Source organism: Haliotis rufescens, unplaced genomic scaffold (genome assembly GCF_023055435.1).
Source record: "Haliotis rufescens isolate VD_foot unplaced genomic scaffold, xgHalRufe1.0.p SCAF_2, whole genome shotgun sequence".
NCBI lineage: Eukaryota > Metazoa > Mollusca > Gastropoda > Lepetellida > Haliotidae > Haliotis > Haliotis rufescens.
In genome coordinates, this window is record NW_025963890.1 from 38,063,954 (window position 1) to 38,080,418 (window position 16,465).

Below are 16,465 nucleotides of genomic sequence, written 5' to 3' on the forward strand. Positions count from 1 at the left end.
TAGACATCACAATGAAGTATTGTCGTGTGCATTACACATGACACATTGTGCTATTTGATCAGCCAAAGCGTTTGTGTAATTATTTACCACAAGCAACACGACTTACAACATTGTAATTTACTTTAAAACATATTTACTTTAAAGCCAAGCTTAGATTGCAAAATAATTGATTCTTCTCAGACTTTACTCATGCTGTGTTACTTGCTTAATGAATACTGTGTTCGTCACGGGTGCTACAGGTAGAGCAGGACATGCTTATCATGTTTCATAGATAGCTACTGGTTTCATCACTAATTTTTCAGCTATCCATTTGCATACTTTTCATCCTTATTTTGTCTTTTTGCCGATATTCAAGATTAGTAAATTGTTGACTGTTGACGTTATGAATATACCATGCGCTATGAAGGAGAAATTTGTTTAACATATTTTCTAGACATCCACATGACATTAAGTGGTGTTTTATTTGATGTCATATGACTTTAATAATTTCTAGAATACCGTTTGAAATCGTCACTTTATCACTTCAAAATACAAATGCAGCTCTCACTCAGTATGTATTCAACTTTTGTAATGAAAGCTTAAATATGACTTTTAACTCCTCGTTGTTCAAAAGCTGAATGCACTACAGTGGCACATTTTCTTAGTTGAAGTATATTGTGCGTAACTTTGGGATTATCATGATCGGTTTTTGGCGGTGCTCGCGGGTTTGATACAGCTGACATCGGAGGAGTATCATGTGGAATTAAATATTTCCTCTGATGTCTTTCGTGTATATTCCACTGAAGTTAAGTTGCCTTCAGGTTATTTGTGATGCTCCCCATCTTCGTACTGTGTGCAGTTGCAGCAAATATACATAGACTTTCTGAGAAGAATCACAATTTTAAGTTAGTGTTATGCAAATCCTCGTCGATGCCAGCCATATGGTGAATGGTTAAACAATGAGTCTTAACTGACAGAATTGTGTTAAGTGGTCGGTCAATATATTCTTAACACCACCCTAAATGGCTTACCCCGCCGAAAACAATATATCGATGAGGCTATAAACATGGCATGTTGCAGCTTGCAACCTCGAGGTGTCATTGTACTTGTTATTTACACTAAACGGAATAAACTGCACTTACTAATCTTTATGATTATCTCTATATCAGATGTAATTTAATTTATATAACTATACGTAGTTTACCGATAAAGGTTCATTATTTAAATTTCTGTTAGTCGCGTGGGTTGAAAGCCGGACCTCGCCCTCTTTTGACAAGGGCGAAGACTCAAGCATATGAGGAAATGCACATAAACGCACATAATTCAACTTACTGCAATATAAGATGATGCCAGATGTCAGTGAACTATCAATAACAATCTTCAAAGGCAACAATATTATATCAGAAAGGATATTGCAATATTTTTAAAAAATCACTTCGGTGAAAACCACAAAACAGGGATCTTTGTCGGAGAAAATAATTAATGTGTTTTGTAGACAATAGTGTTTGTAGCCTTTGTAATGCTGTCAATGAGGACGTCAGACATGTCTTTTGGGAATGTAATGAAACTAAACAATTTTGGAATGATCACGAACTTTGGCTTCAAAATTATCTTTCACAAATATGTAAACTATCTAATTTGTTTTGGTTCTAACTACTCTAATATTTTAATCAGTCCTATTCCTTTTTTTTGGGGGGGAAAGGCACACTCATATATGTGGAATCAAAATAATTAAACCGAAAATAGATACTAGTATACTTTTAAAACTTCTTTAAAACATATATTCAGTCGAGAAGTTTATTGCTGTAAAAACAAGATGACACAAAGAACTATTCTAAGCATTTGATTCTTAGCTCTCTGTTGATACATGCTATGTTTGAGTCTGATTGTGTGTTGCAACCATTTCGGTAAGAAATATGACAGTGTTTGTCTCCAAACCTTTACATTTTTAAGGAGAGTATTGTGTCATTCTATGCAATCCGAAATATGGTTTTGGCGGATCCAATAATCAATGTGTATGTCGATCCAATTATTAACTCTGGCACAAATGAGTGTCGCAACTCAGCCTTGCCCACTACTTTCTAAATGGGTTCTCTAACTTCTACAACATCATTGTCTTTTGTCTAATTTTTACACCCTTCAGGCGGGATTGTTCATGACCGAGCAGTGAATGGGTACCCGATGGGATGATATGGTGCCGTGATTGTTTACCGTCTGGAGTATAATAGACAGCTTAAGTTATTTACTGTTATTTACTATTTACCGAGAATGAAAAATCGAGTGCACGCGGATCCATTGATCATGACCAGGATAATATTGATTATGTTCCGAGCAAACATTGCGTGTGGAGTTATTCTTCACAATCTGATTTGTATTATTAGCAACAAGGACTGACAACTATGAATAATGCCCCATAGAAGTCATTGGAGATGTGTTTATGTACAGCCACAATACACAATTGTATACAACATATTCGTTTAGGTCGTAAAATATAATCGATCTATAGCTATTTATTTTACTATGGATACATTTGTGATCAGATCTCCAAAGTCATATCGCAAACCAGGACAAAAAACGAGAACAATGTTAGAACTGCATGTTTAATTTACAGCTGCAAGTACATTATATCATTGAAAGTATGGTTAGTTGGTGGTAACATATAGCCCACATGCACTCCATTGTATATTATCAGTGCCCACTTGCACAAAGCAATCTTAGCGCTACGACTATTGTGAGCCTCTGTTAAAGTATGGGAGTTACGGTCATCTCAGCGCGAAGATCAGTTTGTGCAAGTGGGCCCTGGTGACGGTCCATTGCACATATAAGGGATACAATTCAGAAAAAAAGGAATAATTCTATTACATCCCTACCATATCCAACAATGAACCCCACTTCAAGACGACCACAGGTCAGGAGGACAGGAGCATGCTAGATCATAATTATGATTTTTGAACCATGGTTGATAAACCCATTAATATTTGATACATGTGTTACCTACTTTTTAGAAACTGTTTTAACCTCAGTTTACGTGTTTAACATGAATTCGTTCTAACCCTCATTTGACCAGTCCTTCGCAGTTATGATTGCCTCATTATCAACATTAAACGCACCTTCATATTTGTCAGATCTATTGACATGCTTTTATGATGGCAGACTCATCCCAGCAGCCGTTTTAAATGATAAAATAATACATAATAGAATGGACGAAATGTGTGTTTGCATGTGACAACTTAATGTGTAGTCCCAATGACTGATTCTCGTGCTACTAAAAACACTATGGGTGAGGTGAGGTGAATTTGGGTTTAACGTCGCGTCCAAGATTATTGCACTTATCAAGCGACGTGCATGTACGTGTGTGTGTTTGTGTGGTTGCTTGTACTATTCCGGACTGATGCCGATTTATAGTGCTAGCCCAATGAGATACCATGCCGCAGTTTAAAATGAATACCCCACTCAGACACAGTGTACTGACCAGTCCTTATTTTAGCCCCTTAATGCCGAGCGCCAGACAGGGTAACAACACGTACTATCTTTTAACGTCTATTGGTATGACGCGGCAGGGTATCGAACCCCGGGCCTTCCGCTCTCGGGGCGGACGCTCTACCACTAGACCGCGGGGGCGGTTAAATAACTATTGGAGTCAACTCAAGAGATGGTGTAATTTCTTACTTATTCTCTGTTCCTCTACCCAAATGTAGGGACTGATCCATTACCCCCAAAGCGATGTATTTAAATGAGTGTATGCGAACTACTACCACATCACCATTTCTCAAGACAAAGTTACTGAAGGCAACTGCACTGTAGGCGAAAGTAAACTTAGATACAATATGCTGGTGATTTCCCTGTCCCGACATCGATTATTTCGGGAATACATCGCAAACAGTCAAACATAAAGTTGCCTAAATGTTGCACACTGAGATCAGTTAACTGATATTGTTTAAGATATTATTTCAAACTGAAACATAATGAAATAATGAAAACTGGGAATTTCCCGATTGATTGGTGCAAGGCAATCATATGCCCTCTTCACAAAAGAGGCACTTTATCTGATCCAAACAAGTACAGAGGAATCTCTCTATTACCAATGATTGGAAATGTTTTCATCAAAAAATTAAACCAGATGCTCCTCATGGTCTCATGAAAAAAAATGATATTTATGAAAATCAAGCTGGATTCAAGAAAGGTTATTCGACGGTGGACAACATGTTTTCTCTTATTGGATGATTAGAAAATACCTCTCTAAATCAACAGGTGGCAGATTATATGTTTTCTTTATTGACTTCTCAAAAGCCTTTGATTGCGTAAATCACACTTTACTTTGGCATCGACTTATTAGCTGTGGAACACATGGAAATATTTTAATTGTATTTAAACTACAGATTTGTGTACGGACAGATCAAGGTCTCACAGTCATTTTTCAGTGCTGGGTTGGTACTCGCCAAAGATGTATGGTCAGCCCGCTGTTATTTTCATTTTACGTCAACGAGTTGGTTGCTGAGATGACTTCTTCTAACTGTAGAGGAATTTTCATATCTGAAGATTATCCTAATATATGTTCACTTCTCTATGCTGATAATGTCGCTAACTCTGTATATTCCGCAGGCAAACTCAAAGAACAAATAAATTGCGTTAGCAACTTTTGTGAAAAATGGGGTATGAACCTAAATATATTCAGAAATGGTGGATATGTACGGCAGTATGAAAAAATGTTATTACAGGGGCTCTCAGATCGAAACCGTCTACTTTCATAAATATCTTAGTCTTTATTTTACACCTAAACTAGTTTGGGCGAGATCAAAACAGGTGTGCGCAAAGAAGGCGGAGAAAGTATGCTTACTCATATCCAGATTGCACTCTATGTGTGGTGGCTTACCAATTACGACTGCACTAAAGATTTTTGATACCATGGTTCTGCCCATCCTAACATACGTCTCCGAACTTTGGGGATATGAAGTCGTGGATCAAAATTGAGAGAGTTCAGACTAAGTATATAAAACGAGTGTGTGTAATGATGCTGTTCTTGGAGAAAGTGGCCGACCTCTATTATTTCTCACCTATGTAACAGAATGTGTAAAATATTGGGCTAAGCTATGAATAATGGCCGACTTCCGTTGCAAACGTATCTAATGCTGTATGTATTGGACTGCGAAAACAGAACATCCTGGGCCACTAAAATAAAACATCTTATTCCAGTTTGGCTTTGGTTATGCCTGGATTATGCAAGATGTTGGAATTGTTTATCTTTTTATGTCTCAGTTTTATGTCAACGTGTATCTGATTACAACATCCAACGATGGCATTCATCAATATCATCAAATCCAAAGCTAAAGTATATCTTACACAAGTCGACTCTACACTACTGAAACAAGCGCTGTGAAGATTTAGATGGGCTGTCATCAGTTGATGATCGAAATGGGCAGACGCAAAGGCATTGATCCAGAATGTCGCTTGTGTAGATATTGCCTTCGATTAAATATTAGTCTAGTGGAAAATGAACATCATTTTGCACTTGTATGCCCTGCTTTTAATGATTTAAGATATCGATACATTGATCCTAAATACTTTGTAAATCCATCACTGGAATCCTTTGCTCGTCTAATGTCATCTTATCATGAAAATACTATTGGACAGCAATCGAAATTCATATTGAATGCAAAGAAATTGTATTAGTCACTTTATCAGTAATTGTGTTTCTGTAATGTTATGTTCCATGGGCCTGTGGCCTCTAACTTGAAATGAAGGTGTTACTGCCCTTTACGCTGAATTGAATCTGTTTCGGCGGGTGATCAAGAATTGTTGTTCTCTTGCATTGGCATGAACATGTACTACTAATGTTTTTAGTGTGAAAACGTTTATAAAAATGTTAAAGTCACAGTAAATGTCACGCGGCGATATAACCGTTTGTACTCAAAGTGTTGAATGGCATTAGGTGATGATAAGATACATGTATGTCAGTGTATCATTGTATTGACCAAGTCCGACTGTCCCTATCGCAGAGATCTGTTACTCTTGACGCCATTCAGTTGACCAGTTGGGCAATGTCGTTGTACGTAAAACCGTTTGATACGTTCCACAATGTTTGATGGCCACTTGTTTCAAACCCTGTGTGCTTGCAATAAAAAGCTACTATGGTTGTCATGAGAGGCGACTAACGGGAACGGGTTGTCAGGCTCCCTGTATTGGTTGATTCATGTCATCGTGTCCCAAACACGTGGTCCCCGTGGGGACCCGGGCAAGATAAACAAGAATGCGTCCTCAGCACCCCATTGCTGGTCGTAAAAGGCGAGAAAAATTAAAAAGTCTTGTATATATGTGATTCTGGTTCCCTCGTGTAGAGTGTGCAAAGAAACGGCAATCTGTCAATCTACTCAACTTAAAAGAGTTTGTAAACATCAAGGTTGCTGTTTCTGAGCATTACACACTGAACTCATCCAAGGGCATTGTCTGTGGCAGAGCACACTGCCTGTCAAACATGACCAAAGAACAAATTTTCAAAGAACTTGTCCAACAGTCAGTCACAACTGTGAAGCGGTTTACTGTCAAGAACAATGGGGTTGTTGAACCGACCAACACCTACCTCTTCACTTTCGCTCGATCATAGATTTCACCATCTTCCTGAGGCAAGAGAGTTAACTGACTATAAAAGTCCAGTTTCCACCCTTGCAGAACTAGACTGGCATTATGGCTGGACTAACGAGTCTATGCATAGTCACCTTTTGGCTGGAATAACGAGTCTATGCATAGTCCACTCAAAATCGCGCAACGAAATCAAAATCCGGTTCATAAACTGTCGTGCAGATGTCGGTCGATTGCAGGATTAGCAAAGCATGTGCACCGCCAACTCGTAGTCAGCAGATATTTTATAAATCTGTTCATGTTTTTAATTAAGTTGCTCACGTGATTTGATGCATTTCACAATGTAAGACCCGTTTTATCACAATATAGATCGTGATTATCGATCAGATCGTCCTGTCTGGGCGCCGCCATTTTGTTTGAAGCAAATGCAAGTGATACGAGAAGTGGAATCTTATTGGTCTATGGGAGAGGCTGACAAGAAACATAACTCGTAATAGCCACTGGTGGCGCTACGATCGAGCCCAGGAATTCCAGCCTTGTTCAGCAAGGGTGGAAACTGGACTTTTAAAGTCGGTCAACTCTCCTACCTCGGGAAGATGACCACACATCACTGCAGCTAAAATAGATCTAAATATAATATCACCTTCCCGACTTCTGTCTTCTCCTCACTTGCAGATGGTGAAGCCAGAGGTAATTCTCACTCTATCCCAACTAAACAATTTTGGAACAAATCCGTTGGTTTATCAGCAAGCCTACAACCAATTACGAACTCAGCTTAATTCTCACAGGTCCATTTTTACAGACGGATCCAAGGATGGTGGCAAAGACGTGGTGCCACCATCATTGGATCCAGAACTGTCTCCTCAAGAATACCAGTTACTAGTTCTATATTTACGGCTGAGGCCAAATCTGTCCTAACAGCTTTGACATATATCTAACATCAAAACCAATCTTAAAATTTCCTAAGTCTATCCTTGTTCACCGTCAAGCATATATTGCTTGACTATGTGGACATTATCAAAGCGTAAATCTGAAAGATTTCTTTTCCCGTGTCAGCGGGCATCTCATCTTAAATTACTTGAAAGAAATTGATCTGTATAATAAATTTTAAATATGTATGTGAACAATTAAATGCTTCTTTTGTAATTTGGTGTGATGCTATTATCCCCTGACTTTATTGAAGGCTCTGTCCACGGGGTTAAAGTATCGTAAAATTATTGTTTCCCTGTGTGACACGAAATCCTATCATAATTTATGTAACTATCATCAACCAGTGTTTTAAAGCCAACTCATTTCCGAGTATTTTTTAAAATATTGGCTAGCATTGTGCACAACAACCAGTGGTTAAAGTGATGACGTAACTCCTGCTGGGTATCATGCTCCTAGGAAGCAGAGGCACTGTAAGTCCCCATGATCCCCAGCGAGGTGGCCTCGCTTTCGTTACTGGTGGTCCGTGTTTTAAACTCTATTAATTCTATTTTTATGCTCAAATATGTTTCGTCAATTGTTTTTAAATAAAGTATGGTCCAATATGTTTCACAACTTGTTTTTAAATACAACTGAATTGTACATGACTGTATTGTTAATATATTAACTTGGTCTCGTCGCTATAGGGCTGGAAAAATGCCGATGCGACGTTAAATTTTAAGTCACTCACCCAAAATACACACCTAATTTCAACGAATTGCTGAAATCACTCATTAATCAGTCTCGTTAATCCGACACAGTGACCAGCGCACTCCGTGGTCATCTGCCCACGAGTACACAGCCTGTGTTTTGATGCGAGACGGGTCGGCTGGTAGCTGCTTATTACAACGGCTGCAGAGATAAGCTTGCTTAACAATAAACAATTACTGCTTTAAATAAACAAAACAGGATTAATCGCATGCCCAGATTACCTCAATCTCATTAAAATCAGACACAAGTTCTCGCTACCGCTCAGGACATCCCGTTACAGGACGACCTTTCGCGAACTTTGAGCGACCAATGAAATTACAAACAGGAAGTCGACATTAGCCACTAAGAAAGCAGCTTTCTTAAGAATTGCGGCACTAGTTTCAAATTTTAACAACCCAGAAAGCAAAATAATCCCGTTAATACCCCACTGTGCCCTTGTTCTATTCTTCCAACACTTCACTGGTCAAGGCTTATCCCAGCGCGATTCTTCCTCCTTGCCAGTTCTCCAAGCAATACTGACACTTAGTCTCCTAGACCCTAGAGAATGTACATGTATTTGAAAAGGAACTACGAAAATTGTATTTCTGGGACTAAATGTTAGTTTGCTGACACCGGTACATTCCGTTGTTGAAGTTATATACATCGCAATGTCGTCAACTATCCAATGTCAATACATCGATGACAAGCAAGGATATCATAGTTATATTATCGTCCATGCCGCGCTACACTATCGCCTTTTCATTATGATTAAATTCTATGGACATTACTACAATGAAAATGAACATGATCACGTACATGTACGTTTCATCGATATCTTTCCTGGTTGAACTATATCATCCATGTTATATATTCACAAGCCACTTCTTATATAATTCACCGAACCATTTAGACTGAGTGTATACGTGTACATACAAAATGTATAATTTTACTGCCATTCCAAGAGCAAAAGGAAATCGGGTCAGGACATCACAGCTCATACCACACAGCTCAAGTCCAGAATGGCCCTTCAGGCGGCTAACCTTTGTTCATATCATCTAACATGGCCAATTAATGTCTCGGGTAAACAGGAACCTAATCAGCGAATGGGTCCTCTTCTTTTCGACTGCTTGTAAACATCTAATATCTTATCTTAGAGCTGGTTAATATGTATATTTTCTGCTGAATATTCGACACAGAGTGAGTAAGTTGGTTTGAACGACATACATGTATGTATATGGTCTCTATTTGACATGGCTACAGCGCACCGGTTTGAACAGTGCGTGTGTGCTATTTAGTAATATTCCAGTTATATGTAGGCGGTCTGTAAATAATCGAGTTCGGATCATACGATCTAGTGATTGATACTATGAGCAACGATTCATGTCGGGGTACGTTGACACGCCAGCAACCCTATCCATTCAATAGTCTTTCACGACAGGCTTAGGTTGATAGGGACCAATTCTAACCCGGATTTCCTGCCCATGTACCACAATGCATATTTACAAACTGACAATGCATACTATCAGAATCATTCCATGACATTGACAATTTCCATATTGATTATTATTCTATCTCTCTTTACATTGTTTGAAGCTGTGCTTTTCTTCACACTTGAAATGTGCGAAATTTCGAAAATGCATGAACACGAATATGCCCCTTGTAGTGTATTCGTTGTTTTTCATACGATTGTAATCGGGCGTCTCCATAATATATGTACACATAAACGCAGAAAAAATAAACGTACATAAAGCATATGGGATTCATTACAACACGCGTCACTTGTTCAAGCCCTTGGTGTGTAAACTGAAACATAGGCCAAATCTCATTACTGTGTACAGTGCAACCACACAGAGCTAAAAAAACTCGGACCACTTATAAAAAAATTGCGGACGATAACCAGATCTACATTTCCTTTAAAACTTCCGAACTGTCTCTGAACCTCGCCGCCCTTGAGCGCTATATTGATGACATACGATCCTGGATGAGCTTCAATTATCTCAAACTCAATGAAGAGAAGACTGAGTTTTTAATCCTTGGTTCACGACAGCAAGTCAGAAAGCTTCACGCTGACTCTGTATACCTTTATATTGGTGATACCACTGTGTACCCAACTGCCAGTGCCCGTAATCTGGGAATCACCTTTGATTCAACAATGGCCATGGACACTCATATTTCACTAACCAGCAGAGCATGCTACCATAGCATCTATAACATCAGTAAAGTCCGCCACCTACTTGATACTCCAACAGTTAAATTGTTGATGCAATGTCTTGTGACCTCCAAACTGGATTACTGCAATGCATTGTATGCTAATCTTCCCATGAAAGCCATATCAAAGCTACAACGCATTCAGAGCTCTGCGGCTAGATGCATCTCTAAAGTTCCAAGATCCAATCACATCAGTCCTGTCCTCAAAGCACTACACTGGCTTCCAGTCTCCTTTCGTATACACTATAAGATATGTATCACCACTCACGACTGCCTCAACAATAGCGACTATCCAGACTATCTCAAAGATCTTATATCTCTGTACACTCCAGAGCGTGCTCTCCGATCCTCTGGTGGAACTCTACTGTATCAGCCTCTGTCTACTTCTGCTATGTCTGACTGTGCCTTCTCCTTTTGCAGTCCACAGTTATGGAACGCTTTGCCTTTGAATCTGAGAAACTCTGCTTCTAAGGAAAGATTTAAATCTCTCCTCAAAACCAACTTCTTCACCTCAGCTTTTCAATAGATCTCCTTATTGTTGGCATATGTACATAGATATTACTTTTTAACCTTGTCACAGCGCCAGTAATCAACTGTCGATGGATATTAGGCGCTTTACAAATCAATTATTATTATTATTATTACGTTGTTTTGTTGAAGAGATTCCTGAACAAGTGGAGCAATATGAGGCCGGGCGTTGAAAGGTAATGCCTAGGCCATGACGGCGCTAAAAGGTAGAACAAAAGGGCCGATGATCTCGTCGCGGTAGCACTGTCCATTGAGATTTCCCTCTACCACTATCAAACGGGCCCTCTGTCTTGCTATAATCCCACCCCATACCAAAACGCTGCCGCCCCCGAACCGATCTTCTTCCATGACACAATGATTGACGTAACGTTCACCTCGACGTCGTTACACTCGAATCCGTCCATCGCTGTGCAGACTCGTCCGTGAATAGAACTTGTCCCCGCTGCATGATCCTCCAGCGTAGACTCTGTCTGCACCACTGTAGACGTGCTTGACGGTGGTTTCCTGTCAGAATGGGACGTCTGACGGGTCTTCTGGGGACAATCCCTGCACATCTGAGGCGACGACGTACGGTTTGTGAAGATATCCGTCGAAGGCCAGGGATGCTTCTTGCGGTCACTGTTGCTGGCTGGAATCGATTTCGTTGGTGTGTTGTCCAGTTGTCTTGTCGAATATTGGTTACGCGTGGCCTGCCACTCCAAGGATGGTCTCTGACTGCATTCGTCTGTTGCCAACTTTGCCATAAACACCAAATGGTGCTTCTGTGGACGTTAAAATGTCTTGCAACATCACATTGACTCGATCCTGCTTCAAGCATACCAATGGCTCGCAGACGCTCATTTTCGGACAGGCGTGGCATTTCGTAATGTTGAATAATTGCATAATTTTGTTCTTTTTCTGCGTGGTTGTTGTCAGCACGATGCTAAACAATTCATATGGAATCCCGTTAACCCACATGTTGTTATACCCATTCTTGGGTAGTGAAATGCATGCAGCTTGCATCAAAGTCAACTTTTGCATGGAATGCATGCTTTTCTGTAGCAGTTGCGTTTTTGTGACTTGATTCCATACATGAAGTACAATATTGAAAACCAAACTTTACTTGTTTAAAAAATACACTAAAATATTGGTGTCACAGGAACTTTTGTTATTGAGTGTATATATACTCAAACCAACTCGAAGTTTGCTTGATAATAATTGAACTAAACTAAACATAACATAAGTAAAATGTGTGCAGCTTTTGCCTGATACGCCGTGATATGACAAGTGGGACATGACTCATTTACTGTATTGTGTGTTACTGTAACTGTAAATATGATCTAGTCTCTGAAATGTACATATTTTAAAGAACAAAACAGTTGCTAAATTATAGTTATTAATTATAATAAAAAGGAGCCCAGAGACTTTCTTCATTTTCCCCGATAATGCAGTAATCTAGACTTGCCAAATATTTTAGACTTGCATAGACGGTGTTGGATATATTTGTTTCAGAGTTTGAATGACAGACTAACAGGCCCTGTGCTGGCCCTTATGCTGGACCATGACACATGGAGGCAGCTGGTGTTTAATGACCATCGGAAAACAAGCAGCTGACGAATTAATAATTCCAAAATGGAGAGAAATAAAAAAATCATTAACACGAATAAATCTATTCATCAATAATATTACTTTAAAGGGTAACATCAAGATTTCAAATTACATTTAAGCTAAATACTTTTCTCATATAATGTTGTGTGTAAAAATTTATGCTTGGTTCTTGTTTCGAAATTATATTCAATTTTTGTGTTTATTTTCCATTATATCTGTAATGTATTCATAAGAAATGTTCGGATTTATATCGTGACGGGGTGTGGTAGTTCGCCTTCACTCAAAAATTACGTACGTTTGTCTGTAATGGATAAATCCCAACACCAGCCAGGTATATAGGTCGCGGTGTATATGGTGCTAGAAATGTGTAATGTGATAGAAACTAAGGAATTAAATATTTTGTTAGTTAACATTGAGTAGAGGATAAGTAAGACGCTGTTATAATTAAGATATTAATGAGTGCAGCTAATCTAAAACAACTGGTCATAAGAGATATATTAAAGAAACTCTGCTGAACAGATTCTCATTGTTGATCAGTAACACAAGATCATTGTTCATACCGACCACGCGGAGTATCAATGAATCAACTGGATTTTGGTGGATTTGTGTGCAATTTGAAATTCATTAGATCTTGTTTAGAACATGGCACACTATTTTAGCAATAAGTAAGACTTTTGATTTTTATTCACTGCCAGAAATATATTGTTCTCAAATCGCGGATACCTCTCTATTATGGACAGATACTGTGTGAAGGATCCATTCGTAACAACTCGTAACAACAATTATTTTATCATTTTTATCTGCTGCCTGGGTTAGTCTCAAATGTACCTGAAGGGGTCAACTTGAAATAACATAAACCACTGGTGCTTTAAGTTGTTTTAAATAAGACTGTAGGCGAAAGTAGACACTGGTTCATAAGACACATGAAGATCCGGGGGAGAATAGGTCTTCAGCAACCCATGCTTGCCCTAAATGGCGACTAACGGGATCGGGTGGTGAGTCTCGCTGACTCGGTTGATGCATGTCATCGATCCAAATTGCGTGGATCGATGCTCATGATGTCAATCACTGGATTGTCTGGCCCAGACTCGATTATTTACAGACCGCCGTTGTATAGCCGGAATATTGCTGAGTGCGGCGTTAAACAAGAAACAAACAAAGCATAACGTTCTGCCTGTGACGTCAGAGGGCGGAGAGTGGTCACGTGGCTGCAGAGAGTAGTTAGGGTATTTGATCTTGAGGACAGATAAACAGACTTGTAAACGATAACAAATACAATGTTGAGTGTACGTATCTAAAAAACTCAGTAATAGTCCATCCTAATCGCTCCAAGCAACAGCTCATATTTCTTAAGATTTACTTTCATTCTGTTGTAACCAAATAATACACAACCGATTGTCAGATAGCGGTAACTGTGCATTGCGGAGGGATAGGTGACCTCAGTAAACTTGGAAAAATGGTTTCGTTTGACTTCTTGGCGCGTGCCTGAATTCATAAAAGTGACTTATCTGCAAATATTGCTTCACTGTCCGGGACAGAAACGAGAGAAACGCGTGCTATCGCAGCCAGAAATACGAAACCTCTTAAGGAAGCCTTTGGCATCACGTGCGCCAATGGAAGTGACCGGCGCAATGCAATTTGCCACTGACATTTGTACAAGGAGGAGCAAAAAGCTTCGTTTTTACGTCTCGTTTACGCTTGAAAAACTCAGCGCTTTCCCGGACACTTTCTGGACACTCATCAATTAACCAATTTTAATGATTTTTAATCGTTGTTCCTTCCAATGACCAAATACGAAAAAAAACGACGATTATGTTTGCGGTGTACTGCAAACTGAAAATATGTATGTTTAGAGTACATATTTGTGCGAATACTTACGAACACCGCCTGTTCAAGATGTTATCATTACCAGCTCTCGTCATCTTTCATGTTCAGATTTACCATTCTTCTTATTTATCAGGTATTGAGACAAACGTTGCTGAGAAGAAACCCGCATGGATGAGCTCAGTCTGGAGGTCGTATCAACCCGCCAGTACAGCTGTCGATGGAGTAATACTTGCACACGATTACAAATACTCGGCTGTCACCAAGCCGTATACAAACACTCCCGCCTGGTGGAAGGTGGATCTACAAACACAATCACAGTCAGCAAGCGTTACCCTGTACTTCAATACATTCTGTACGTATATGTACATTTACGTAATTGATATTAATCACATTTAGTAAACTTATTCATTCATGGTTCCTGGAAGGCTGTCACATGTAACTATAATTTTAAATGATCCTCAATTATATTATATATATCTACTATGTGTGTATATAATGTGACATGACCTTTTATGCCTAAGTTTGTCGCAATGGCTTTTGAATGTAATTCTAAACGGCTTTATCTAAAATGAATATGAACCTACACCGTAGGGTGTATGGTTATACTTCATTGATGGATACTTCCTATATTATGTAAAGTATGCATTTACACTTGTTTCAGACAAGTTTAGACGTAATGGCGTGCAGCTCTACATATCTATGATAAATTCATCTGACCCCAAAGAAGGAACTCTATGCCACAGCGTAAAAGGGCGTCCTAACGGTACAGACATCCCTGACGTACTGAATGTCACCTGTCCTGGGACCTGGCGCTACCTGACTGGATACACAGAGACAGATAATGATGGATATGGTGTTGTTTTAGACTTTGTTGAAGTACAGGTGTGGAGTAAGTATCCCGTTGATCGTGAATTAGTAAATCCATTCAAGAAGCTTGTATGCAGAATTACCAGTTAACACTATTGTGGCGTTTTAAAGTATAAGGTATTTTGATACATTTAACACTCTGAAATAACACAGCATACTCTTCAGGAATGCTTTTCGTCTATGTATATGTTTTTCTTCTCCATAAGTGTGATGCTGTTGGGAAAGATGCACCACCAGCAGTACACACTGCGTTGAAGAACTGTGGTGAAGTACCTTATGTTACATGAAGTTGTATTGAGTAGAACTAATGTTTAATGATATAAATATATTATTACAATCGATTAGACCTCAGGCTTAATACCAAAGATGTAATACCGTGGTTGGCGTTTATCGGCATTAAACTATGATCCTTATCAGCTAATTGAACCAACTGTAAATTAAGATTTCAAACAATCCACCTAATAACCATCATCTCCACAATCATCAAAGGTTTGACATGGTCAGTTAAATGTTATATTATGCCATAGATTGCGAAATATGGTGAGATTAGTGAAGTGGTTACCGACCTTTTTTCTGCGATATTTGAGTTTCAATTGTTGATTGTGCACCCATGTTACATATAATTTCAGTTAAATTTGTTGTTCTTAAGAAATATTCTGAACAGAGTAGTAAGAAACGTAAATACATTGCAGTACAGCCCGTTCAAAACGAGTTTATTGTTAGGTTTTGTATATTTTTATCGCCTCTCGATAATGACGGAATGCTCGGTACATTCGGGAACGACAATGTGTATTTCCCTTAAGCTTACATTAATAAGGCTCATTGAATGTGAAAATATTTAAAGCATTTGCATGGCCAACCATTTCGACTTCATACAGTTATTAATGTCCATAGTTTGTTTGTTTGTTGTTTAACGACGCACTCGGCAATATCCCAGCTATATGACGGCGTTCTATAAATGATCGAGTCTGGATCCAGACAATCCAGTGATTGACATCGTCGATTCACGCAATTGGGATTTGATGACATACATCAACCAAGTCAGCGAGCCTGACCACCTGATCCCGTTAGTCGCCTCTTACGACAAGCATATAGTCGCCTTTTACGGCAAGCGTGGGTTGCTGAAGACCTATTCTTTCCCGGATCTTTAATGTCCATAGGGCACGATTACACAATACACGTGAATGTGTATGAATGTTAATATTAGTAAGCACGCTATCACAAATTTAAGATTCTG

At 39.1% G+C, this 16,465-nt stretch overlaps 1 protein-coding gene across 3 annotated transcripts in view; it reads left to right on the plus strand.

The window, feature by feature from the left end:
* Positions 1-16,465, plus strand: part of LOC124120826 — a 44,220-nt gene that overhangs the window by 12,671 nt on the left and 15,084 nt on the right. For 2 of the 3 annotated variants that reach the window (XM_048399912.1, XM_048399911.1), the window contains exons 2-3: positions 14,495-14,713; positions 15,023-15,250. In XM_048399912.1, coding sequence (XP_048255869.1) covers positions 14,495-14,713; positions 15,023-15,250 — 447 coding nt within the window. Of the gene's footprint in view, positions 1-12,444; positions 12,624-14,494; positions 14,714-15,022; positions 15,251-16,465 lie in introns of those variants that run through there. The other variant, XM_048399910.1, reaches the window with a different exon arrangement.